We start from the raw sequence: 24,292 nt of genomic DNA, 5'->3' as shown, positions 1-24,292 counted from the left end.
GGACTAACACACTGCCCCTTGTTGCTTTAACTGACCCCACCTGCATCTCCAAAAATAGCCCCTTTGTTAAACCCTTTGCAAAGGCCCAGCTTGAGGGTGCTGTTTCCTCCCGCCCCCTTCCCTAATTCAGCAAATCTGAGGCCCTTGAACATTTTGGGGGGAGGGGAAATCTGGGGAGATGAACAAGACTTTAACCATTTTGATTTGAACATTGAAAGAAATGAGAACTAACTTTTTTTGCCAGAGCTGGTAAAGCAGAGCACAAGTTCCAGTGTTTGCTTACACAGCTCCTCCTACCTGCCTGCTAACACCTGGGGGGGGGGGGGGGGGGGGGGTAAGGTTCATCTTTAGTGAATCCCCTGGCTGGTAGAGGCTCAAGAAATGGTCATTGACCATAAGTGAACAGTAAAGTCTTAGACCAGCCACCTTCTCTCTGCAGGTCTCAATTTCTGTATCTGCAACATATGGGAACGCTGAATTCTCACCTCCTCTGGCTAAGTAGGAAAAACAAAGTCAGTGCAGGGGCAATTGAAATATGTCAGCTTTGTCGTTTCAAGGGTGCCAAGTAATATGAACTTGGGTAACAAAGGAGATTGAGCAAAATGTCATGGGAGGTGCTTCTAATCAAATGTTTTATTTTTTATTTATTTATGTGTTTATAATCACCTGTGATCACTGAAGTAGGAGACTCATCTCTGTGTTTCTGGCGTGATCCAAGCATAGCATTTACATTGTCTTGAGTGATGCCCCATGATCTTAGGATGGCCCGCTGCCGGTCAGTAAACGTCGACTGCCCTGTTTTCTTAAGCTTCCTGCAAAATGCGTCCCGGAGCTTTGTGTCAGGTATTCCACCCAGGACAGGACAACCTTGCCGGGAATTCTTCATAGTGGCACTCATCTCTGATGCATTGTATAAGACAGCTGATGCAAGTTTTGGGAAGGCAGTTGGGGTCACCTTGGCAGCTTCTCAGTGACATGCAGTCTTGGCATATAGAAGCTGGTTGGGTCCAACTTCTTGCTCCAAGTGTCTCTATGCCTCGCAAAATTTCATTATCTCATCTAGAACTCCAGGTATTAGAATAAGAGCTGAGTCAACTTCCGTGAGAAATGTGTTGATGGCCATGAGGGAAGTCATCTGTGCTGCTTGGGCTACCTTGTGCACATGGACCACAAACGGCCGGGCTATACCACCAACCCTGTGGACAAATATTGACTAGAAGATGATGGGACCAGTTGTAAGTGGCTATATTTGCCACATATGACGATGTATCTAATGGGGAATAATTTGCATGCATGATGCTCAGGCCAGCTGCAGCCTTGAACGTGTTAAACCGGTTTTCCACGGCTCTTCAGTGAGAATTGTCTCTGGAGTCAGTTCACGATACAAAGCCACTAGCATGTGCCCAGTGGTGTGGCAGAGTCCAAGGTGATGAGGTGCATCACCAGGTGTGGCTGCGATGCACCTCATCTAGTTCCACTTGAACTAGATCCATATCCTGTGGGCAACCATGACACAACCGAATCACCCCACCTCTGGAGATGGCTGTCAGTTCTGAACACCTGACCAAATGCGGGAACCACGCTGCATAATATGGTGTACACACCGAGCGCGAAGAGTGTTTTTGCCCAACATCATTATTGGGTAGGATGAGGCGAGCAAGAACACTCCCCTCAGTGACAGGTGGTGCAACACGTTCCACTTGCAGACCAATGACAGGGAGACTTTCCACAAAAGCTTCCTGCCCAGCGGCCTGATTCATCACTGTGCAGCGAGGGCGTTAGGTGTTCATGTAAGTGGGTTAGATCCTACAATTAACACACTGTTGTAAAGCAAATGCGCTCTTCATAGAGGTGCTCCTTCCCTCTTAAGGAATTTACCAGAGACCAGGAGCAGATGAAATACCAGAGGCCTGCCGCCATGACATGCACTGCTATGGTCTCATCTCATCTATATTTGACCGCAAAAGATGTCCTTCTCACATTATTGTGACAAACCGCCAGGTTACAAAACACCATGGACAGCATGACCCCAATTTCGTAAAATACTCAAACCCATCTACCTATGTGGGAGGGGAGATCATTCGAGAAATGGATACTTACTGCCACATGCTGTGGGAAAGTGTGAATTTATTATCTGCTAACTCTTTTTATAACGCCTTAAATGTCTTCAATTTATTGACTGACTTCTTAGAGAGGAGGGGAGAAGGGGACGGTGGGAGAGGAGACATCAATTTGTTGCTCCACCCATTCATGTGTTCACGGGTTGAGTCCTGTATGCGCCCCAACGGGGACGGAACCCGCAAACTTTGGCCTTTTGGGGCAATGCTCCGACCGAGCTACCGGGCCAGAGAGGGTTACGATAACATTTTAAATAAATCAAATCTATTTCCGTCCGGTGTTGGAGGAGCAGGAGAGTCTGGCCTTGGAGGGCGAGGCCCCAGCAGCGAGCAGGAGAGGGAACCCAGAGGCCCGCAGATGGGAGGCGGGGCTGCGGGCCGGCTTCCCGCCCCCAAACCCCACCTTTGCTGGCTTCGCTTGCGGGAGACGCGGACCGGGGTTCAGCCTGGGACACGCCGGGGACAGGGGGGCAGGGCGGCAGGGCGCGGCAGCAGGGGTCGACGCGCGCCCTCGTGCTGCTCCGCCCTCGGCCCGGGAAGGCGGAGCGCACGGCCCGGAAGCAGCGGGACGCAGCCGGACTGGGGCCATGGCGGCACCTGCAGCGGTACTGGTCATGGGCGTGAGCGGCTCGGGAAAGTAGGTCCAGGAGGGCAGGGGCGCGGGGGGCGCCCGGGAGGAGGGGGCGCCCGGGAGGAGGGGGCGGCACCGCGGAGGCCAAACCCGGCTGCGTTCCGTGCCCGCGGCGGCCGGGCGGCCCTGGGAGCCTCCCTCCGCTTTGCAGCAAAGTGAGGTTCGGGGGACCTGCTCCCTCTTCCCCCCTCCAACCTGCTCGCCCCGGGGCACCTGGCGCGGCACCACGTCCGAGATCGGGGGATCCTTGCATCCACGGAGAGGCCGTTTTAAAGAGGCGCCTGCTGGGGAACCTGGAGCGGCTGGGACCGAAGTCGAGGGTCGGGAGGTGGGGTGAGGTCAGAACCAGGTGGAGCTTGCAAAGCCCGAAGCGCGGGGGCAAACCTTGTCCCAGGCTTCTGCAGACCTTTGTCAGGCTGGGTAGAGCTGCAGCTCCCTCCTGCGAGGCTCCGGGCTTTCTGATTAGATTTTGGGACGTGAATTTAAGCCTGTTTCCCCGTGTTTGATCAGAGTTTAGCAGCTACAGCTGGAAGAAGTCAGCGTTCATACGGATGGAGGGCTTGTGAGGCCGGAGGAACCCTGGCTGCCGCAAAGCCTCCTGGCTGGTCGGCTTGGGGGCCGAGGGTGCCAGCCTTTCATTAGCTTCTTGATTAAACCAAAATCGAACTTTGCCCTTTATCAGGACCAACAGTCTCTGCAGCATTGCAATGGAGGCAGAAAACACACACACACACACCACCCACCCCACCCACCCAGAACGTAACTAAAATATCATAACCTTCCAAGGCCCACAGTCTTCTGGCTCAGGAACTGCCCGCGTGGTCAGGTGTATATTATAGACTCTTTCTTGCCCCAGGTGGGCAGGTTTAGCTTTCCAAAATTATTGTGCATTTTTAGCCTCAAATTTTGAGAAATTAAAATCATTTGGGGAATCTTAAATGAAATTAGAACGTGTTGGCCAAGACTTCGTAACTGATGTATGAGTTGGAGAAGTTGAGAATGTGAGATGGCGGCCATGTCATGGGAGCCCTTGGTGTGAGTTTGGGCTGCACGCACCTCTGCTTTGGCTCAGAGGAGGAGACTCTGGACCAGATGATTTCTACCGTTATAATTATGGTTGTGATAGTGATACACTCAGTAAGTAGTTATTGAACTCAGCCCTTACTCTGTGTTGCCGACTGGACACAGTCGACCAGGACACATAAAACCCCTGCCCTCAAAGAGTTTACGCACTAGTGTGGGCAACAGGCAGTAAGTGAATAAACGTATGTCTGGTGTGCCCAGTGCTGGGTGGTACTCCGCAGGAAAATACAGGAGGGAGAGTGGGACAGAGTGCCAGGAAGAATGGTCCAGGAAGGCTTCCCAAAGGAAGTGATATTTGACCAAGACCCACAGGAAGCAAGGGAATAAGCCACGCTGATAGCCGGCGCAAGGGCATTGTAGACAGGGGGGATGGTGAATGCAAAGACCCTGAGGCCTGGCTTCTCTGGGGACCAGCAAGAAAGCCATTGTGGCTGAACAGTGGGAGGTGAGGTCAAAGGAACAATGCAGATAAGAAGTGGCCATATGCTGGAGGTGTATTGAAGGCAGAGTCAAAAAGATGCATCGATGGACTGGATGTAGGGTATGACGGACGAAGGAGTCAAGGATAATTTCAAGATCTAATTGATCCCATTTATTCAGTATTTTTCTCAAAAACTAAACCTCTATAGAACAGGGGCAAAAAAAAACCCCACAGGGAGTTCAATGAGATCTTATATACTGCTTTTGCGGGGGCAGGGGGAATTATTGGTAACCGGGTCATTATGTCCTTTAAACTCCTAGAGGAAACTGGGATCAGGCTCTGGCCTCCGGGGTCAAGAGCATCACTCTCACTCCTTCAACATCATAAAGTTATTGGTGATTCAATACCAGTGGGGCAGCCACTCTTGGGTGGGAGGAGGCACCGTGCAGGGTAGTAAAGAGCAGCCGTTTGAACACCTGTGTCCTTTCCGCAGATCGACCGTGGGCGCCCTGCTGGCATCCGAGGTAACCTGCCCTCACGACCCCCACTTACAAGCACCATTGTGTTGTCTCCTATTTCTCTCTCTTTGCCCACCCTTTCTTCTGGCCTGTAGTGGATTGTAAAACTCACCACAGCACCTGCACAAGGTTTGTAAAACTATTGGAAGAATTTTGTCTTCCTCTCTGGTGATTGTGAACCACAGTGAATGAAAAAAGGAGCTGCAGCAGCCCGTGAGGTGGGATCTCGAAGTGGCATCCCAGACCTCCCTCCGGCACTGGCCACGGCCCTCGGGCTGCTGGTGGCGAACGGCTAGCAGGGTGGGCCACGCTGCCCGCCACATACAGCTTTTCACTTTGTTCTTAAAGCTAGGGTGGAAATTCTATGATGCGGATGACTATCACCCAGAAGAAAATCGAGTAAAGATGGGAAGAGGAATTCCGCTGAATGACCAGGTAATGTTCACTGTTTCCAACACCCATATTCCAGCTGAGCAGTGCAAGTTCAGATCTTCGCAATGCTTGGTGTAGTTCAGCTCCTAAGTTAAGATATAACTCGGGGACAGTGCTCCACAATCCAGGCACACGGTGGGGCCTCAGCAAATATTACTAGCTTTGGCCATGAACTTCTCTTACCTCAGCATCAGAAGCAATGCACCTACTCTCTGCCCCAGCTTGGTCAGGGTCTGCCAGAACTCTTGGTTGAAGAATTTTAATGTGCAGAATGTCATTTCTGAGGGGACCTCATACATGGGGAAGTTCATCTTCCCTTCCCAGGTCCTGTCAGCCTGTACCATCACCAGACTCTGTCATCTACCCCAAGCCAGAGTGATCTTCGCAAATTCACGTCTGGCCCTTTGGAATTTTCCCACCAATCTCAGGGTCAGTACCAAATGCCTAAAGTGCTGAATCATGTATCCTTAGGCCAGAATGACCTCCACCCAGTCCCCTCTCCTTAATTGCCATGCACCCCTTCCCTACCTCCGGTGAAGTCACCATGGTCCCTTTCAGCTCCTCCTGCCATGCTCCTTCCCGGGGTCTTTGTACCTGCTGGTCCACAGCCTGGAATGTGCTTGCTTCGCTTGGCCACCAAGTTGGCCCCACTCATCCCTCACGACTCAGCTCCTGTGCCACTTCTGCAAGGAAGCCCTTCCTGACCCACTTAAGTAAAACCTCATATAGTAAATTCTCATGGCAACATATCCCTTACTGCCTTTGTCCCACTTGCAATTTGGCACTTGATAGTGTGAGAATTTGATTAACATTTATCTATGCAACTAAATTTTACCTCTAGAAGGACAGGGACTGTGGCCATTTCTGTTAACCGTTATATATCCCTAGGGACTGACACAGAGTAAATGTCAGAGAATATTTGTGGCAGATTTGTGAATAAATGAATGAAGGAGAGAAGGAATGAATGAATGGCTCTCCATTTGTATATGCACCATCACGAGGCCATTTCCTACAGTTGTCTCTCAAGCCAGACTTACAAACTGGATTCATTGGCTAAGCTAGCTGTCGCCCTGGAGACACTGTGATGGCAGGGGCAAGGTCTGGGTCCACAGAGCAGGGGCCCCAGCCAGGCCCACATGCCAGGTGTGTCCAAAGGACAGGACAGCATGGAACTGGCCAAAGACCAGCACTGTTGTTTTCACTTCCTGTGAACTTGGCTCACACCCTGTTGTGCCTCCAACATCTCACTCTTCCCTTTGTCCTGCCTTGAAAACTTGAGTCACTCACTGCCCCATTAGCAGGTCTAATTCTGCAGCATTCTAAGGGTGCACTTCTCTGTGTCAGCACAGCTTGCTTGAGTTCACAGTGATTCAGGCCTTGAACCAACAAAATAAATTCACAACCTTTGACTTGAGAAGATAGGAAATGAACCATACAAGATAATTTACATATAACCCTCATACTAGAGATAAGAGACATGGGGCAGATAACTGAGCCCTACCACTAAGCCTGTGTGACCTTCGGCAAATGGGTTCCTCTCTCTGCACCTCATTTTCCTCCCCTGAAGTAGGGATTGTACCACTTCATTGAGTTCTTGGGAGGATTAAATGAGATAATTAAAATAAATGCACAGATAAGTACTCAAAAGTATTCAGTATCACTTTTCATTTGTTATTGCTTCTAATATCATACCTGTATAGACATGTGTATGTTTAGGTGTGAACCATGTCTGTAGTGTGTCAGATGTGCCCCTGCAAGTCTCATCTTTCTCCTCGGTGAGTTGCACATAAGAGTTAAGTTAAAGAACAAAGTAAAGCAACCCAAATGGATGGACTTTAAAATGGCATTTAAATGCCCTTCCTGTGTTCAAAGGTGAGCCCTGTTAAGTGGACAATGTGGATGGGGTGGGGGGAGTAGGAATCAGAAGAGGAATTTATTGTACCTAAAACATGGTTATCAGTTACCGGAAGAAACATAACGAGTTCCTGAATACATGTAGGAGAAACTGTGCGAATTAGCCAGATTTGAGAGAGATGCAGAACAGAGCAAGGGGTAGAATAGCAGGTGGTTTGCCTTCCTGACAAAAGCCCAGCAAGTCTAAGAGTGAAGGCATGGGTCATAGCTGAGCTGGCAAGGTGACCCCTCCTGGGTACCTGGCAACCAGCCCTGCCCCTTTGATGCTGTGAGGGGGATCAACTACAGAGTCCTAGGCAGAGGCAGGGGTTCTTCCTGGGGAAGAGTCTTGGGGAGGTTTTGGGCTCAGAGGGATGAGATATGAAGACGAAGAGGTGAATGTGCCAACCACTCCTCAAGGCCATTTCAATACGTGAACTGCAAGCCCCAGTTCCTGGGCTGTAGGGCCACATTTCAAGTGTTCCACACCTACTTGTGACGGATGGCTACCAACCCAGATGGTACAGACAGAGGACGCTTCTAGTGCAGCAGAAAGCTCTGTTGGACAGCACCCGTCTAGAAAGGCAAGTTATTAGCATGATGATGATGATAACTTGTGAGCTTCCAGTCAGTGAGCCCCTGTGCGGTCTTGGAAGCCCACAGTCACACTTGAGCAGACTTCTACTTCAATTTCAAAAGTATTTAAAAGAGAAATTTTTTCCTCGTTATAAATGCAATACTTACTCTGTATAGGAATTTTGGAAAGTACTGAAAAGTTCACAATACATCACTTTTGGTTTCATCTTCCAAAAATACCTACTGATTGAATTTTAGAGGTTTTCCCTCTTTTATTTATATATAAAATATATACTTTTACATGCATTCTTTATGGTCTTAAATTCACTTTCTCACAGGGTGAACCCGGTTCCCTTCCCCTCCACCGCCTTCCCACTCTTTCGTCACCCTCTGCCTCCCCCGTGTGTGACCAACTGGACACATGCCCCCTCGTCGGTCCCTGAGAGCTTCATCTCCCCACTCCTTCTAACCACCACCCCTTCCAGAGCATACTTTGTTTCTCTAGATGTTTCCATCAGATCACTGGAACCACAGGCCCAGGAATCCTCCTCTGTGCCCATGACATCCTGACTAACTCTCAGTGGAACATTTATTGTGCCCACTACTTCTAAGCACCAGCCTAGTGGGGGGTGGGCACCATTCTCCCTCTTGTCCTTGCATGTAGGGACTATCAGGAGTGAGATGACCTTGAACATCAACTCCAGCAGCATATTCTCACAAATCACTAAATTGGCCAGAAGCTGTAAAAATAAGTAAAACTGAAAAATAAAAGTCAACATTCATAAGGAATGTGTAAATTAAACATGGAAATATATTTTGAAATGTACAACGACATTGCCATCAGACAAAACTTGTGGGATACAGTTGAAATACTGCAAAGGAAGAAACAGCCTCTAAATGCACTTTTGGGAAAATAACAAGAATGGAAAATAATGAGCTAAGTGTTCAAGTAGGAAAAAACCTCAATAAACTAAAAGGAAGAATGTGATGATGGAAAATAGGAATTGAATGCTGAAATTAATGAAATATAAAGCTAGGTGATGAGCAAAACTAATTGACAAACCCCTGGCAAGACTGGTCAGGAGAGTAAAAAGCATAATTAAGGTTAGGAATGAAAAGTGGACCATGAGCAAGCTTGTGCCAGTAAACTTGAAGACTGATAAAATTGGACAATTTCACTGAAGAACAAATTACTGTGAGAAAATGGACTTGGACAGCAGCGACTTGATTGCAGACACAGTGCTTGGGGGCACAAGGGTCTGCTTTCCCCCCACAGTGAAACCATGACCTTGCTGGTGCTGCATTTGGCACAAGAATCAGAAATATCTAGAGATCTGCCCGTGTGTGTAATCTCTTCCACCTCAAATGGTACCAAAATTGAATCAGTAATAGAAGACCTGAACACAACTGCTCATTCAAGAAATGGAATCTATAATTGGAGATCTCCCCTCAAAAAAGGCCCCAGGCCCTGGTGGTTGGCTTAAACAACGGACATTTATTTCTCACAGTTCTGCAGGCTGGAAGCCCAGATCCAAACCAAGATGTCGGCATGGTCAGACTCTTGGTGAGAGCCCTCTTCCAGGCTTGCAGATGGCTGCCCTCTTACTGTGCTCTCACCCGGGCGAGGCAGGAGAGCATGAGCAGTAGCTCCTGGGTCTCCCTTTAGAAGGGCACTAACCCCATCACGAGGGCACCATCCTCATGATCTCATCTAACCTAGTTACCTCCAACACCATCACATTGCAGGGTTAGGGCTTCTGTGTGTTAAAATCGGGGGAGACAAACATTCACCCCATAACAATAATATATGGTATGCAATATACAAAAATAGACTTAGAGGGAAAGCTACTCATATTATGAGGCTAGTATACCCTAGATACCAAAATTTAGTATGGACCATACAAGAAGAAAACCTGCAGGTCTCCATTACATGAATGCAGAAATCCTCAATAAAACCATACTAATCAAATACGTAATAAAAGCAAGGACTTTTTTAAATGCATCATGTTTCTGGAACATGCATCAAAATAATGGAGGATGAGCCCACACGTGGGGACCTAGTGGGAATATACCATGAGATGAGATGGAGTTGGTAACTGTTGAAGCTATGTTACGAGTTAACAGGAGTTTGTTTTGTGCTGCTTTTTGTGTTTTTGTCTGTTTGAAATTTTCATTAATAAAAAGATTTTTTAAGTGCTTTACGGCTAAGTACTTACCCCTGGAAGGAAATCATGTCACAGGAGGATGTCCCTGTGACACACGGTAGGGGCCCAGTGTAAACTTCCTCTGTCTCATCTTTGGGAAAACAGAAATTTCTCGTGATGCTTTTACCTGACTTGAGTCTTAGTTCAGGAGGGTTTGAAGAAAGGGTAGCTGATCATGGGGTTTCTGTGAACACTTCCCTGCATTTGAGATCAGAGGCACCTAGAGAATCATGCCGTACAACCAAAGGAGACCTGCAATCATCAGAACCAGGGAAAACACATACAACATGGAGCTGAGAGGGCGAAGACATACCCTGGAATTTCAGGGCAATCTTCATTATTGTGAAAAGAGCCCCTGACACCTGAACCGGGAAAGCGTTTCTGCGCTTCACTGCCCAGTGACTTGACCCTCAGCCTTGTGTATGGCCTACTTCTCAAAACCACTCAGGTCACTCTGGACTTAATACTGACAAAGAAGATTAACTATGTTTCTGTATAAACAATACCTGGAAAAGTCACTTTTGTTTGCTTTAATTTCAGGACAGGATTCCGTGGCTTTGCAACTTGCATGAAATGTTACTGAGGTAAGAACATCAGGCCTTGGCGTAAGCCTGTGAGTAAAGACCCATCAGAAAGGACAGGAAAAAATAGACCCTTGAAATCACAACTGATTTATGAGAAAAGATCCCAGAAGTGGAACGTTTTTCTGTGTAGTAACCAACAATGAGTTTGATCAGCCACTGACGCGCTCGTACAGTCCAGTGGGGTTCTGGAGACAAACCCAGACAGCTCCACAAGCACCAGCTGGGAATCCCAGCCACTGGGCTTCCATGAGCCTGTTTCTTCACTCGAAAAGGTGGTTAAATAGCTCCTAGCCACAGGTTATTGTGAAGAATTAACAAGATGAATCATGAGTAGTACTTTGAACGTATCAGTGTGTAAGTGCTTGAACCATGTAACACACAGCACCTGAGCCACACCCTGCACCCACAGGAGCCGCCACTCACCAAGCACTTACCCACTGTGTTCCCAGCTCGACAAACTTTCCTTCTCACAGTTCTATGGGCTGGTCCTCTATGGGCAGCCCCCTTTAACAGATGATGCACTGATGCTCAGAGAAATGCATGCCTTGCCCAAGATAGTTCAGTTCACTAGATAGGAGATCTTTGCCTCAAAACTAGGACGGCCTGAAATCTTGACCACCATTCTCTGATGCCCTCCACTTGCAGGGAAGTAGTACTGGAATCACCCTACAGTTGATACCAAGTATTTTAAGTGTCATAATTCTTTAGCACTTCTTCCTCTTCCCCTGCTTTTTTTTTTTTTTTAAACAGAGATGTAGCCTCAGGACAGCAGGTGGTTCTAGCCTGTTCAGCTCTGAAGAAAATGTACAGAGACATCTTAATCCAAGGAAAAGACGGTGCCCTTGTGAAGCATGACAAGCCGGGGAAGGAGGGGAAGCTGGCCGAGGTGACGCTCCTTGTGGTCCATCTGAGCGGCTCATTTGAGGTCATCTCTGAACGCTTATTCAGAAGAAAAGGACATTTTATGCCCCCTGAGTTATTGCAGTCCCAGTTCGATACTCTGGAGCCTCCATCAGCTCCAGAAAAATTCATCCAAATCAGTGTGGACAAAACTCCTTCTGAGATCATTGCTATAATTGTGAAAGCTCTAAAATGAAGTGTAAGTTGCTGCATAGCAGCGGTGCAGAACAGAATTAGCCATAAATTTCTAACTAATCCAGATGTTCCAGCATCCTGTTTGCTACTGTATTTTAAACTGTAATTCAGGTGAACAAACCATGATGTGTTGAGATACACATGTTTGGGTGTAATTTTAGGGATTTGTGATACTCTCTCATCACGCTCTGGCACATGAGAGGGAACTCTCAAAGTAAGGCTTCAATTCAAGTTGAAATTCATGTGACCCAATCAAGCGGTCAGAGGACATTGTATGATCAATGCTGAAATCATTGCCTTACTCAGAACATTCTTGATCATGCCATATTCCAACAAATAAATAAAACTTGGCCATCCTTGGCATCTCTCAGAAACTGGTCTCTGGAGCAGAAATGTGTACGAATTCGACCACTCTCCAGCAAGTCATTTCATACCACATACTTCCTAATCCTCTGTCCTGGGGTCATTTCAAGATGAGTAAACGAAAAGAACATGCAGTTCACAGATACAAAAAACTGCAGAGATGGAACTTGAGTGAATGAGGCGACACACTGACCCAGTCTTGCCCGTCTCCATTTTACAGACGCCTCAGTGGTGGCAGCCCACGTGCCCTCCTAGAAAAGCCACCTGTCACAGACACCAGGCCTGGAAGGAACGCCAGAGCTGCTGTGGCCAAGACATGAAAGGAAACCTTCCAATGAGCAACCACATGCCAGCGGCAGCACAGGAGGTTCGAGATGCTGGTGTGTTGCTGGCACACGGCTGGGCACCCGCTGGGGAAGCTGCAATCTGGCCAGCATGGGCTGGGCGTGGGCCCATCCCCACACAGGGCTCCAGGAAGATGCTTCCTTATCCCACCATCCTAAGCAGGGCCATCGGACCTAGCTACATTACAGGGCTGCTGCTTGGCTCTGGACAGAAAATGAGTTGGAACCAATCAACTTCTTTCACAAGGGCACGCAGTTTCTGTCCCGGGAACTGCATGTAGAACACCTGCATAGGGTGCCAGGGATGGGCAGGGACCTGCTGGGTGGGTGCACCTTGCCTAAGAAAATGTGGAGCCCTGGATTTCCTTCTCTGGCCAGGTACTTGGGGCACCTCCTGCCTGGCTTCAGTTTGGATCAACCCTCATATTTAGGGTGCAGTCGACATACTCCAGCTGGATGAGAATCACCCCCAGCCGTAGAGGAAGGGCTCAGTCAATCCACTGTCCCGTCCTCAGTGAGTCCACACTGGGTACTGTGAGGGGCACCCTGGAGGGTTTGAGGGCCTGCAACAGAAAGCCCTGGCTCTCAGGTGGCTTCACCTCATGGTGGAAAGACAGGGCATCTCATGTCCTCGGGTACAGGCTGGAGTTCTAACTGAAGACAGTTCTTCAGACACAAAAAAGAGTTGGTTTTCAAATATCCTGCCAGACATTCATGTAGGGCCAAATGAGAAAACCTGTTTATAATGGTAGGAGCACATAAGCCAACTCTATTTTATACATAAATAGAAATCTTTTTTGCAGTTTTAATATTCACTGAAATTTCCAAGAATGTAACAAAGGGACAATTTTACTCCACTTTATTTTTAACAAGAGTTGTTTATCATTTCAAAACAAATCACACTGCATCTGTCGTGAATCCAACACATGAACACCCAGCTGCACCCAGAATTCTTCATCCAGTGACCCACCGATGGGCCCCAACCGTCACCTACTGCCACATGTTTGTCTAGTATAGCCACTGCACCCCGAAAGCCCATTCACTTACTACACACTACCGTCCCTTTTGTCCTTTAGAGATAGGGCATTATATGCACTGTTTGCTTGGGTAAGCTTTATTAAGGGGGACATTAGAAAATATTAATAGTTGCTTTTTAAAAAGGCATGGAGTCTGGTGGGGTTGAGTACTACTACGGGGCTCTGTTCCCCAGCAAGGCCGCCAGGAGGCCAATGTGTGCAGAAGTTCTGCCCTCTGGTGGCGCAGAGGGGACACAGCAAGTGCAAAGCGCTCTCCAGGTCCTGAGAACCCCTCCAAGCAGCCAAGGGTAATGTCCGCGGGTGGAGGGCAGTGGATGCTGCTCCCCACCCAGCCATGACCACACCCTTGCCCAGCCTCTATGAACTAGGAAGAAGGAGAAGGTGAGAACTGCTTGAAATGGCTCAAAACAGATGCTGATGAAAGATTTCCTCAACCCTGCAAATACTACCTATGACCCTCCCTAGCGGCACTTTCCAACCTGCCCCCCTCCGCTGGAGAGAGTTCGGGTTAAACATTTCCCTCTCCTATAAAGTGGGGACACCACTTGTCCCATAAGACTGTGATAACTGAGATAATGCCTGCAACGTGCTAAAACTAAAACCGGACACACAAACTAACCAACAAACATTAGCTCTTGCTATATATGTCATCCCCTGGAGTCTGAGGGGTTGTGACCATAGGACAAAAACCACTGCTGTCACTTCAACTGTGGGGGAGCTTATGAACCCCTCCTGAGTTTGTCTGAAGTCTTCCTCCTGTATCACTGCCAGGGTCTCCTTCCACCCCTCCCCAGCCCTTGACCAGGTCAAGTCAGATGTTATAGCAGCATTATTCACAATATCCAGATGATGTAGGTATCTATCAGCAGGTTAATTTTTAAAACATAAATTTAAAAAACCACCAGCAGGTTAAGGAATAAAATGCAGTGCAGCCATGCAATGGAATATCATTCAGCCGTAGAAGGAAAGGAGGTACTGACATGTGCTACAATGTGGATGAACCAACACACAAAAAAGGCCACCAATCCCATTTACATGAAACATCCAAAATATATAAATCCAGAGTCAGACTGCAGACTAGAGGGTGCCAGAGGCTGGGCACAGAGGTAAGAGCAATTGTTTAAGGGCTACAGGGTCTCCTTTCGGGGTGATGATAAAAGTTCTGGTTGATGACAGTGTTTGCACTGTGAATGTACTTTAAAATGCTTACAGTAGTGAGTTCTGTTACATCCATGTCAGCACAGTTTTTAGCAAACGAGAACCACGGAGCTGAGCCGAGCTTATTACCATACGCTAGGACAGCAGGCTAGAATGCATGCTACCTTTTGGAGAGACTTTCCTGAGTAAAGGGGGCTCAGTCAAGCGTACCTAGTTCCTTCCACAATATTCAACAATCAAGTTATCACTACTGCCTCAGGAGAAAAAGTGAACACTGGGGAAGAAAACTGCTCCAACATTTTCCTCCTTCTGGAATGACAGTGGGTAGTAGATGGAGACAGTGATAAATTCACAGATTCACTGCGATTCTACCCATCAAGCAGCACGACCTGTGGCCCTCCACTCTGGGTGAACAGAAACTGCCGGACCGTTACAATATGGGAGAAATGACCCGGGGCCAGTTTTGGGCCCGGACCTTAAAAAAAATGGACAATTTTCGTTTTTCTTAAAATACTTGGTCTTGAAACCCATCTACCAAGTAGGCTGTGGACAGGCTCATGGGGAGCGGAACTGGGACACCAGCTGCACCCCCCCCCCCAGTGGAGGCACGGAGCAGTCACACAGCCAGGCATGGAAGCCCTCTTGGAAGTCAGTTCTCCAGACCCAGTCAGATCGCTCCAGCGGTGTTCACATTAAGACCAGTAAAAACTGCTCATTTGGGAATAAAATCAATGACTGATTTTGTTCTAAGCCACCAAGTGGTAGGGTATTCCGTTATAAAGCACTCAGTAACCACAACACAGGAAAAGTCCCTTCACTTTCTCGGAAGTACAAGGAGTGGAAAATGTACCTAAATAGTTTTTGGTTTTGGTTTTGTTTTGAATCTACCTTGAATACACAATAGCTACTTTTTCTATCCCATTAAAGAATTAGGTGCCACGTTCAGCTTTGATCTTCTGAGAGGAATTACACGGGGACCCCCTCTATGCACTTAGCTCTGCTCTAAGCAGGGAGTGTTGAGGACAGGCTGGGTTGTGGATCTGGGACAGGTTACTTAATAATTAGGGAATCCGAAAGGCAGCTGTTAACGTGCGTGAATTGAAATTAGCACCTGAGGATGCATTTTGTCACACTGTCCCAGCTCTGGAAGAATTCTCAAGCACATTATGCTTCATCTCACTGAAGCAGAGATGCCAGGCTGTCTCTCCACTTCTGAAAGGGTTGAACACAAAACATCAAAACGCCATCCAATGGGCTGGGAAGGTGCCGCTCCTACTCACAAGGAAAGGCTGCTCACGGCTGAGAAAAAGAAACCTTCTTTCTCCCTCACATTTTAGTTCATGTCAGGAAGTGCCTACTTATTCACCTACCTATTAAAGCTATTCTGGGGATCAAAAGCTAGTGATGACTTTCTTTCTCTTTGTTTTGCTGGAAAACAATTACTTCCTACTTTCCCCCCAAATCAAGTCCCCCTCCACCCATGGGATCGTGGCCATTAGAATACAAATGTGCTACATATACTGGATGTGGTGAAAGTAGGCTAGAATGCCAATGCATACAGTTATTCGTATGGAAAATAATGCTTGATAAATAATAATGAACTTCCTTGTACTCACCGCTGTAAACCTACTTTTGCCCCACCCTGTTTAGTACTTCCCAGCTTAAAAGAATATATAAAAGGCAATCTTCTCTACAGTCACCACCGACCCCATTTCTCCGAGTCTCTTCCCTGCAAAACTCCGCTCATATTTCCTTGGTCCATTCTAGCCAGAATTTTACCCTCATCAACTCTATAAAAACTCTATCATCAATGACAGTCCTTCTTTTGATTAAATTTGTAAGTTTAATATCCAATCCATGAGAAGCATGTGAAGTAACAGCACTTAATACAGTTCATTGAGCACATTTATCCTTGAGAAAAGGTCTCTTCACTTGCTTTCAAGACCTTTCTTGGTTTTCACATCACCACCAGCCGGCTGACCTCCTTTGTTGGCTTCCTCTAGTCTTCCTGAGCATTGTTAGAGTAAATCAGGGCTCAGTCTTCACAAAGTGTGTTTATCCACATTCTCCCTTTAAAATTCATCTAGCCTCAAATTCTCAGCCTTGGCACTATCAACTTTGTTGTGGTTTTTTGGTACCACTTATTGAAAAAAATCTGAGGTTTTTATTTTTAAAAATTTCAACCATTTGCCCTTCCTTCTTCCCCACTTTGGTAACCATAAGCCCGTTCTCTGAATCTATGGGTTGTTTATTCATTTTTGTTTTGTTTTGTTTTGGATTCCACACGTAAGTGAAATCATACAGTTATTTGTCTTTCTCTTATTTCACTTAGCTTAATACCCTTTAGGTCCAGCCATGTTGTTGCAAAGAGCAACATTTCATTTTTCATTGCTCAATCGTATACCATTTTGTATGTGCACATCTTTACCCACCCATCAGTGGACACCTTGGTTGCTTCCACAGCTCAGCTATTGTAAATAATGCTTCAGTGAACATGAGTACATGTATATTTGCAAATCAGTGTTTTTGTTTTCCTCATATAAAACCCCACCAGTGATATTGCTAGATTGTATGGCAGCTCTACTTTACATTTTTTGAAGACTAGCCAGTTTCCCACACTGGCTGCACCACTTTGTCATCCCACAACAGTCGTTAAGAGGGTTCTCTTTTCTCTACACCCTCACCAACACTTATGTGTTGATTTTTTTATGATCCCCACTCTCACCAGTGTGAGGTGGGTTCGCATTCTGGTTTTGATTTGCATTTCCCTGATGATTAGTAACATTGAGCATTTCATGTCCTTTGGCACATCTTCTTTGGAGATATATCAAGTCCTCTGCCATTTTTTTAATTGGATTGTTTAGGGGGGTTTGGTGTTAAGGTGCACGAGTTCGTGTAGTTTCGATATTAACCCCTTATTGGATTACTTTGGGTCACTTGCAGATACCTTCCCTCACACAGTAGGTTCTCTTTATTGGTTTTCCTCACAGTGCAAAAACTTTTTAATATGATATACAAAGTCTACCCAGAAAAAGTCCGGCCATTATTACTATAAGAAGAATGGTTTGCACAGCATTGATGTAACCTGGCAGCCAAGGAGAGTGGTTGGGAATGAACATGAACAAATGACAACTGTACTTATCAGTGGGGGTAATAGATGGCATTGAGTGGACAAGCATATTGGGGTGGCCTTTGCATTAAAAACAACTGAGTGTAGCCCTGGCTGGTGTAGCTCAGTGGATTGAGCGCAGGCCTGAGAACTAGAGTATTATGGTTTGATTCCCAGTCAGGGCACATGCCTGGGTTGCAGGCCAGTTCCCAGCAGGGGACACACGAGAGGCAACCATACACTGATATTTCTCTCCCTATCTCCTTCCTTTCCCCTCTAAAGATAAATAAATAAAATCTTAAAAAAAAACACCTGAGTGAGTAGTGCAATGAATCTGCATCACATCTTGCATTAAGCTTGAACGTTCCTCCGCAGAAACTATCTGGATGGCTCGGAAGGCTGCAGATGACTCAGTTTTCAGAGCACAAGTTTTTTACCTAAGTTAAATTTATTCCTAGGTAACTTATGTTTTTTACATTTTTATTTTAATTGTTGTTCAAGTACAATTTTCTGCCTTTCACCCCCATCCCAGCCCCAACCTTGTTATTGTCCATGTGTCCTTTATACTCGTTCCTGCAAACCATTCGCCCCTTTCCCTGGAAATTCCCTCCCCTCTGGTCACTGTCAGCCTGGTCTCTATTTCAGTGTCTTTGGTTATATTTTGCTTGTTTTGTTTGTTAGGTTCCTGTTAAAGGTGAGATCAATTTATGCCTTTTGATTCAAGTGTTAATGGGTTTTCTTAATTTCTCCTTTTGATATTTTATTGGTGTTATTCATGAGAAAAATCAACAGATTTCTGTACTTTGATTTTGTATTCTGCAACTTAACTGAATTCAACTATTAGTTCTAATGGTGTTTGGGTGGAGGCTTTCGGGTTTTCTATATATTATCATGTCATCTACAAATAGTTACATTTCTTCCTTTTTGTTTTAGATGCCTTTTATTTCTCTTTGTTGTCTCATTGCTGTGGCTAGGGCTACTAGTACTATATGGAATGGAAATGGTGATAGTGAGCATCTTAGAGGGAAAGCTTTTAGCTTTAACATTTCAGCCAAGCTCAGTCTTCGTTGTGAGACTGTCCTGTGCATCACAGAATGTTTAGCAACATTTTTGGCCTCTACTCACTAGATGCCGATAGCCCCAATCATGATGTCAAAAATGTATATCCATATATTGCCAAAAGCCCCCTGGGGTGCAAACTGCTTCTGGTTGAGGGCCACCAGTCTTATTCTTTGGCTTTAAATACCAGCTATATAAAAGGGAGAGACCCCCCCAAAAAACGGAACCTATTTATAAAAAATTGTGTATTTATTGTTACATGTTTAAACTTCAGTCACCTTCAGAGTACTCTCCATTTGATGCAATACACCTATCAAGGTTTTTTCCCACTGCTCAACAGTTTTTGAACTCGTTGATTTTGATACCTTTTAGCGCTTCTACCATTTTTTTTTCTTTTCCAATCAGAAAATGTTTCCCTTTGAGGACCTTTTTCATCCAGGGAAACAAAAAAGTCACTCACTGTGAGATCATGTGAATTGGGAAGGTGGGGCGTGGGGAGGGGCGTCATGCTGCTTAGGATAAAAGCTGCTGAACACCAGGCACAGTGTAGGAAGGTGCAATCGTAAATCACCCATCATGAAATGGGCAAACGCACTTGAAAGAGCCTTCAAAAAACTCCACTGAAGCAGAACGCATCCTCTCACAACAGTGTCAGCTTGTGCACTGATACAGAGGGGTTCCTAGAACACTCACCTACTAGGGAAAGCCTGTACTGCAAGAGGCCCACCTTCCAGAAGATAATTCTACTTTTCTTTTCGGTCCCCCCCTCATCCACTGGCAATTGCATAACTTGTCTATACCCTGATCCTCTCCTCCAACTGCCTTCTTTTTCTCTGAATTTATATGCATACTAAGTATATCCCACTTTAAATGTCAAAACTAAACCTCTGATTTATACTCCTCTCCATATGTGCCTCTCTTGTTTGTCTTGCTCAATAATTGATACCTCTCTTGTGCTTACCTTCCCACTTTTATCCATCAGTAAATCGTAAAGACTTTTTCTTCAAAGCATACCCCAAACCTGACTTCTCACCACCCCCACTGCTGCCAACTAGCCTAAGGCTGTATGATCTCTTATCAAGATCACTGCCTCCTGGGGTCACTCTGCTTCCACCCCAGCCACCCTATTCCAGTAGGTCTGTAGGTCTCATATGGCACCTTGTTAGAAATGGAAATCCTCCTCCAACCCCAGAACTAGTAAATCAAAAAACTCTGAGGACAGGATACAAAGGATGGGGTGTTGAGTCCTCCACATCAAACATCTAAGCCACGCCCGTGCTCCTCTCTCTCCAATCATACTCCTTAAACCACGTTCGCCCTGCACAGTCATATCAAACTCCCTGTGGTCTAAACACTCAAGACACTCACATTACAGAGCCTGCTCATTAGCTGTACCACTCTTCCCTGGAAAATATTCGCAATACCAGATAGATATTCTTCGAGTCTCTATTTAAACACCACCACCTCAGTGAGGCCTTCTCTGACTGCTCTAAATAAAGTAAAAACACCTTCTTCCACTCTGAACCAGCCTTAATTTTCAACAAAGCACTTGTCACTGGCTGAGTATATATGTGTGTTTTGTTTATTGTCTGTCTCCCTAGATTCTACTATGTAAACTCCATATGGACAGAACTTTATTTTCCTGCTATTTACTTTGAACAACTAGAAAAGAACCTGGTACTGGACAGATGTTCAATAAATGCTGACTTTCTACGGCAATGGTCGCTTATGGTTGATTAAAGGAAAGATACAAAGAAGGCAAGGAAAACACTGTTGCTTAAGTAACTGAGAAGAAAATTTCAGCAGAAAACAAACAAAGCCCACCAAAACTGTAAGGTGAATGAGAGGACAAAATGCAGCAGCTGACAGTAAAGGCTAAGTGGTTCAGAGTAAATCAATCACTGTTTAGCAATAGAACTGAGCCCAGAAGGAATGTAGACTTCATATAAGCTGAAGACGACATGAAATTCTAGACAAGAGAATACCATGCACATTACCAGACAAGTAGAGATTTGCTAAGTATAGTTTTCCCAAAGTACATTCATTGGAAATAGCATTATCTTGAGTAGTTAACTTAAAGATTGGAAAAGGCTGGATTAAACAACTTTAAATAAGCTTCTTGAATGCAAGGCTTCTTGTTGACTTTAACATGCTTAATTTAATGTTAACCTCTGAGAGATTAACTTTAGCATGCAGTATTTCCCTTTCTTAATCACACAACCTTTTTTGTTTTGGTCAAGCACTGAGACACATGGCCTAACTTCACTTTTATCACTAGTGTCTGTGACAGTTTTCTGTCCCATTTTGTTGTAATATGCCTGATGTTTCCCCGAACAAAAGACCCCTTTCATTATTATATTTAAGCCAAGTCAAACTCCTCTGAATACAAAGAGGCCAGCTGAAGATAGCCCAGTATCACAAATATTTCACTTGGGAAATAAAATCCTGAAATATTTTCACACTCTTCATTCAATTTGTATTAATCCAATGAGAACAATTTAAGCCCATAGTATTTAAAGTATCTTTTTAATGCTTTTTAGAATTTTTAGTATTTTGAACCCCGTAAAAGATATTCAAATCCAGGATAAACATAAGAGAAATATCAGAAAAAAAAACTCATACCACTGCAGCAGCTGAAAGGTTCTTAAGAGCTCGCCCCGCCCAGTGTGCCACACAGGCCTCACCAGCACCTCTGTAATAACGACATCATGACGCCTTTCCTCGGAGGCAAATAACTAGTCGGGCGCCTAAAAGAGCAAGCAGAGCCCAGGTCACCGAACTTCCCAGCGGGCTGTCTTTTTTTAACACATAATACAGTAAGGATGCACATATTTAAACTGAGGAAACTTTAAAAATTAAGAATATACAGCATGATACAATCTGAGGGAAATCAACTCTTAAAGACATTTCCTTTCTACAAAAGAGGCGAGACGAACCAAGTGTAAAAGCTAGAGATTTATTGTTATTTTTGATTAATAAACTGTCAAATTAGTTATGACACTATCCCGTACTGTATACCACCATTTACAGAAGTTTTGAAACCAGACTGCGGCATAAGGCAGAGACAGCAAAGACACATGAACATCATCCTGAACAACGTCTTCTAGCCATGCCTCCACCTTGACCTTCACACAGGTTTTCCTCCTGGGGAAAGTGTCAGAACAGTGCACCAGGTGGTGGACGACCTGACCTCTTAACCCTTTTTACAGCAAGCAACTTACAGAAGTAATGGAATTCAACTTGTGTTTCCTGTGATTTTATTGGTCTGAACTCATTTTAGGTAACTTCAACATTTTAATTTCCTGTACATGAGAGACTACAATGACCTAAGAGAATACTGAACCAGAGTCAGCCAAATTATATTACTGACCCCAAAGTTATGTTTTAATTGGTCCTAAAGGAATGTACCACACCAACAATTTGAGAGTTAGGCAAACAGAACTTATCTGGGGAGGAAAGAAAAAGGCTGTAAAACAGCCAAATGTACTCAACATTGTTAAAACGGCTCTTTGTTTTTCACCCCTGAATGATACTTGTTTACTACACTATAAGCACAGAAATCCTAACAGAATCTTGGTTGCCAGTATTATTTAGGCTGGCCCAATCCAGGGTAGATCCCCGCCCCCTCCCTCAAGTTCCCCTTCTCTGAGGCTCTGAAAAGCACAATATTGAACTATTCCTTAATAAAACTACCAAAACACTTCAGAAACAAGTAGCTCACAAATCATTTTCAATTCATGTATTGCCTGTGCATAAGAAAATCTGAAAACCCAAAAGATAGTTCTATTTTTATATGGTGATTAAAAATAACTGAAGCATCAAGACACTTTCAGTGAAAGCAACATATTTCAATTACAAACTGTAATGCCTGTTAAACTACCTATGGGAGAAGCTGAAAAGTCCTAGGCAAATGCACTTTGGGTTATACTACAGTGCTTCTTCCAGTCAGCACAAAAATTAAGGTAATTTACAATCAATCAGTGAATGTTGACACAACATTACATTATGATGTCTGTACAATTAAATGTCCTTAAGAGATAATAAGAATCAGCTTTTCTACTCAACAAACCTGACCAACTGGCACTTTTGCTGAGAGATGTTTTATCAAAGATGCTGTAAGATTCTACACAATAAGGAAATACTTCCAAGTTATGTCCTTATCTTTACTTTTTTGGTTACAAGTGTTTTGCTCAGATAATCTACTGCAGTATGTTTCTAGAAATGCAGTCCCAAATGTGCATAATATATTGTATACAAATAAAACTGTCAGTAGTATAAATCTTACAGCATTTTGTTTGCAAAAAACACATGCCAACGTCACAATAAGCAATATTGTACCACAAATTATAGAGCGCAAATGATGTGCTTCTTTTAATGCTTTTATTCTACATAAATTACTATCATAGGCTAATGTTTAAAAAGCAAATAAATTGGACAGATGCAGGACAAAAATCTGTTCACCCAACTATAAATGATAATTTTAAAAATTACAAGAAATGCAGAAGTGTTTGATGCATGCAGTAGCCTTAAATGAAAAAGCATTGATTCCCATTGTTCCATAAAAGAAAAGAAAAAAAAACACAGAGAAACCCACACATCTTACTGCACTCCACCTTAAAATGCATCATACTGGGTTTGTTTATAACAGCACAGATTTCCAAAAGTCAAAAAGAAATAAAGCAGGTATTTTAAAGATTTAAGAGCCGTTATCAAAAATAAATTACATTTTTTTAAGATACAGAAATGCTGCTATGATGGCTGGGAGCCCAGTAACCGTTCAATAGCTGCGTTGATGTCGCCTCCTGTTGCTATCAGCGCTTGCAAGTTTGCTTCACGGTTCAAAAACCCCATTGCACTGAGCTGTTCCAGTTGTTGCTGAAATCTGACTTCTGGATTCTGTAGCTATTAAAGAAAAAGAAAAAATAATCAAAATTCCAAGCTACAAAAGCACTGGTCTATCTCTTGAAGCTTTTTCAACATATTTAAAAGTCCATTAGCACTTTATTTTGTTATTTTAAGTAGTCTAATTTATACCTAAACAATCATGTTGAATAGATCACATACTTAAAAATGTAGCTTAGTAAACCTCGACCATTATTTTACAAGTATTTAAGAAGCTCATGAACAAGTAAGAAATCTGTATATGCAAACAGTTTAGACTTAGATGATTTATTTTGTAGCTATTGACCAAATGGGTACTTATAAAAGCCAGTGTCCTCACATATCAAATCTAAAGTTTTAATGAGGCTTAGATATGGATCCAATTTCTGCATTGGCCAGCCACAGTCTTCAGAAGAGGTCCAGTTTCAGGCCCAAAGACTGTACTTCTGATAATTCAGCAGTGTCATATCTTTCTTCACAAACGAGGTGAGACAAAAATGCACAAATGATCCACCAACCAGGCCAACCTAATAATGGGGAAGCCTGCAGATTGTGCAACTTTATATTACAACTCTTGTGTCCAGTATCTAAAATCCTTTCTTCTTCTTAAGTCCATGGATATTTACTGAATAAGAAGCTATGCTAGGAACCAGGATACAAATACTTGCGTAAGATAAAACCCTGCCCTGTTTATTATATTTAATAAGGCTTAAAAATCATTAAGCATGCTATATTGTTGCCATGCAGAAGTTTGGAGGCAACCTACTATAATAGGTTTGAACTGCGG

General features: G+C 44.6%; 2 protein-coding genes across 7 annotated transcripts in view; one reads left to right on the top strand and one right to left on the bottom strand.

Moving 5' to 3' along the window:
* The first annotated feature begins 2,626 nt into the window (after window positions 1–2,626).
* On the top strand, window positions 2,627–15,911 carry IDNK (IDNK gluconokinase). Of its 4 annotated transcripts, none has more exons than XM_037153798.2 (5): window positions 2,627–2,754; window positions 4,746–4,776; window positions 5,119–5,205; window positions 10,416–10,459; window positions 11,210–15,893. In XM_037153798.2, exons 1-5 carry the CDS (start codon window positions 2,705–2,707, stop codon window positions 11,553–11,555), a joined length of 558 nt encoding a protein of 185 aa, XP_037009693.2. In that variant the 5' UTR covers window positions 2,627–2,704; the 3' UTR covers window positions 11,556–15,893. The 4 variants fall into 4 exon arrangements, with proteins under 4 accessions (XP_037009693.2, XP_037009694.2, XP_037009695.2 ...); XM_037153799.2 differs by having other exon boundaries at window positions 2,630–2,722; window positions 5,123–5,205; window positions 11,210–15,911; XM_037153800.2 differs by having other exon boundaries at window positions 2,631–2,722; window positions 11,210–15,911.
* Window positions 15,912–21,164: 5,253 nt separating this feature from the next.
* Window positions 21,165–24,292, bottom strand: part of UBQLN1 (ubiquilin 1) — a 42,799-nt gene continuing 39,671 nt past the window's right edge. For 2 of the 3 annotated variants that reach the window (XM_037153785.2, XM_037153788.2), the window contains one exon: window positions 21,567–23,526. In XM_037153785.2, coding sequence (XP_037009680.1) covers window positions 23,374–23,526 — 153 coding nt within the window. In that variant the 3' untranslated portion in view covers window positions 21,567–23,373. Of the gene's footprint in view, window positions 21,372–21,566; window positions 23,527–24,292 lie in introns of those variants that run through there. The other variant, XM_037153786.2, reaches the window with a different exon arrangement.

The sequence above is a fragment of the Artibeus jamaicensis genome, unplaced genomic scaffold (assembly GCF_021234435.1).
Source record: "Artibeus jamaicensis isolate MK-2021 breed Jamaican fruit bat unplaced genomic scaffold, CSHL_Jam_final scaffold_1964, whole genome shotgun sequence".
Classification (NCBI taxonomy): Eukaryota; Metazoa; Chordata; class Mammalia; order Chiroptera; family Phyllostomidae; genus Artibeus; species Artibeus jamaicensis.
Note: the sequence above shows the minus strand (reverse complement) of the source record. Positions and strands in the feature narration are given on the sequence as shown.

What these genes read in the sequence shown, in the direction of transcription:
- IDNK (XM_037153798.2), top strand. Translation starts at nt 2,705, where the DNA reads ATGGCGGCACCTGCAGCGGTACTGGTCATGGGCGTGAGCGGCTCGGGA. An exon ending in GCGCCCTGCTGGCATCCGAG is followed by an intron (nt 4,777 to 5,118) that starts GTAACCTGCCCT and finishes TTGTTCTTAAAG; the next exon opens with CTAGGGTGGAAATTCTATGA. An exon ending in GAATTCCGCTGAATGACCAG is followed by an intron (nt 5,206 to 10,415) that starts GTAATGTTCACT and finishes CTTTAATTTCAG; the next exon opens with GACAGGATTCCGTGGCTTTG.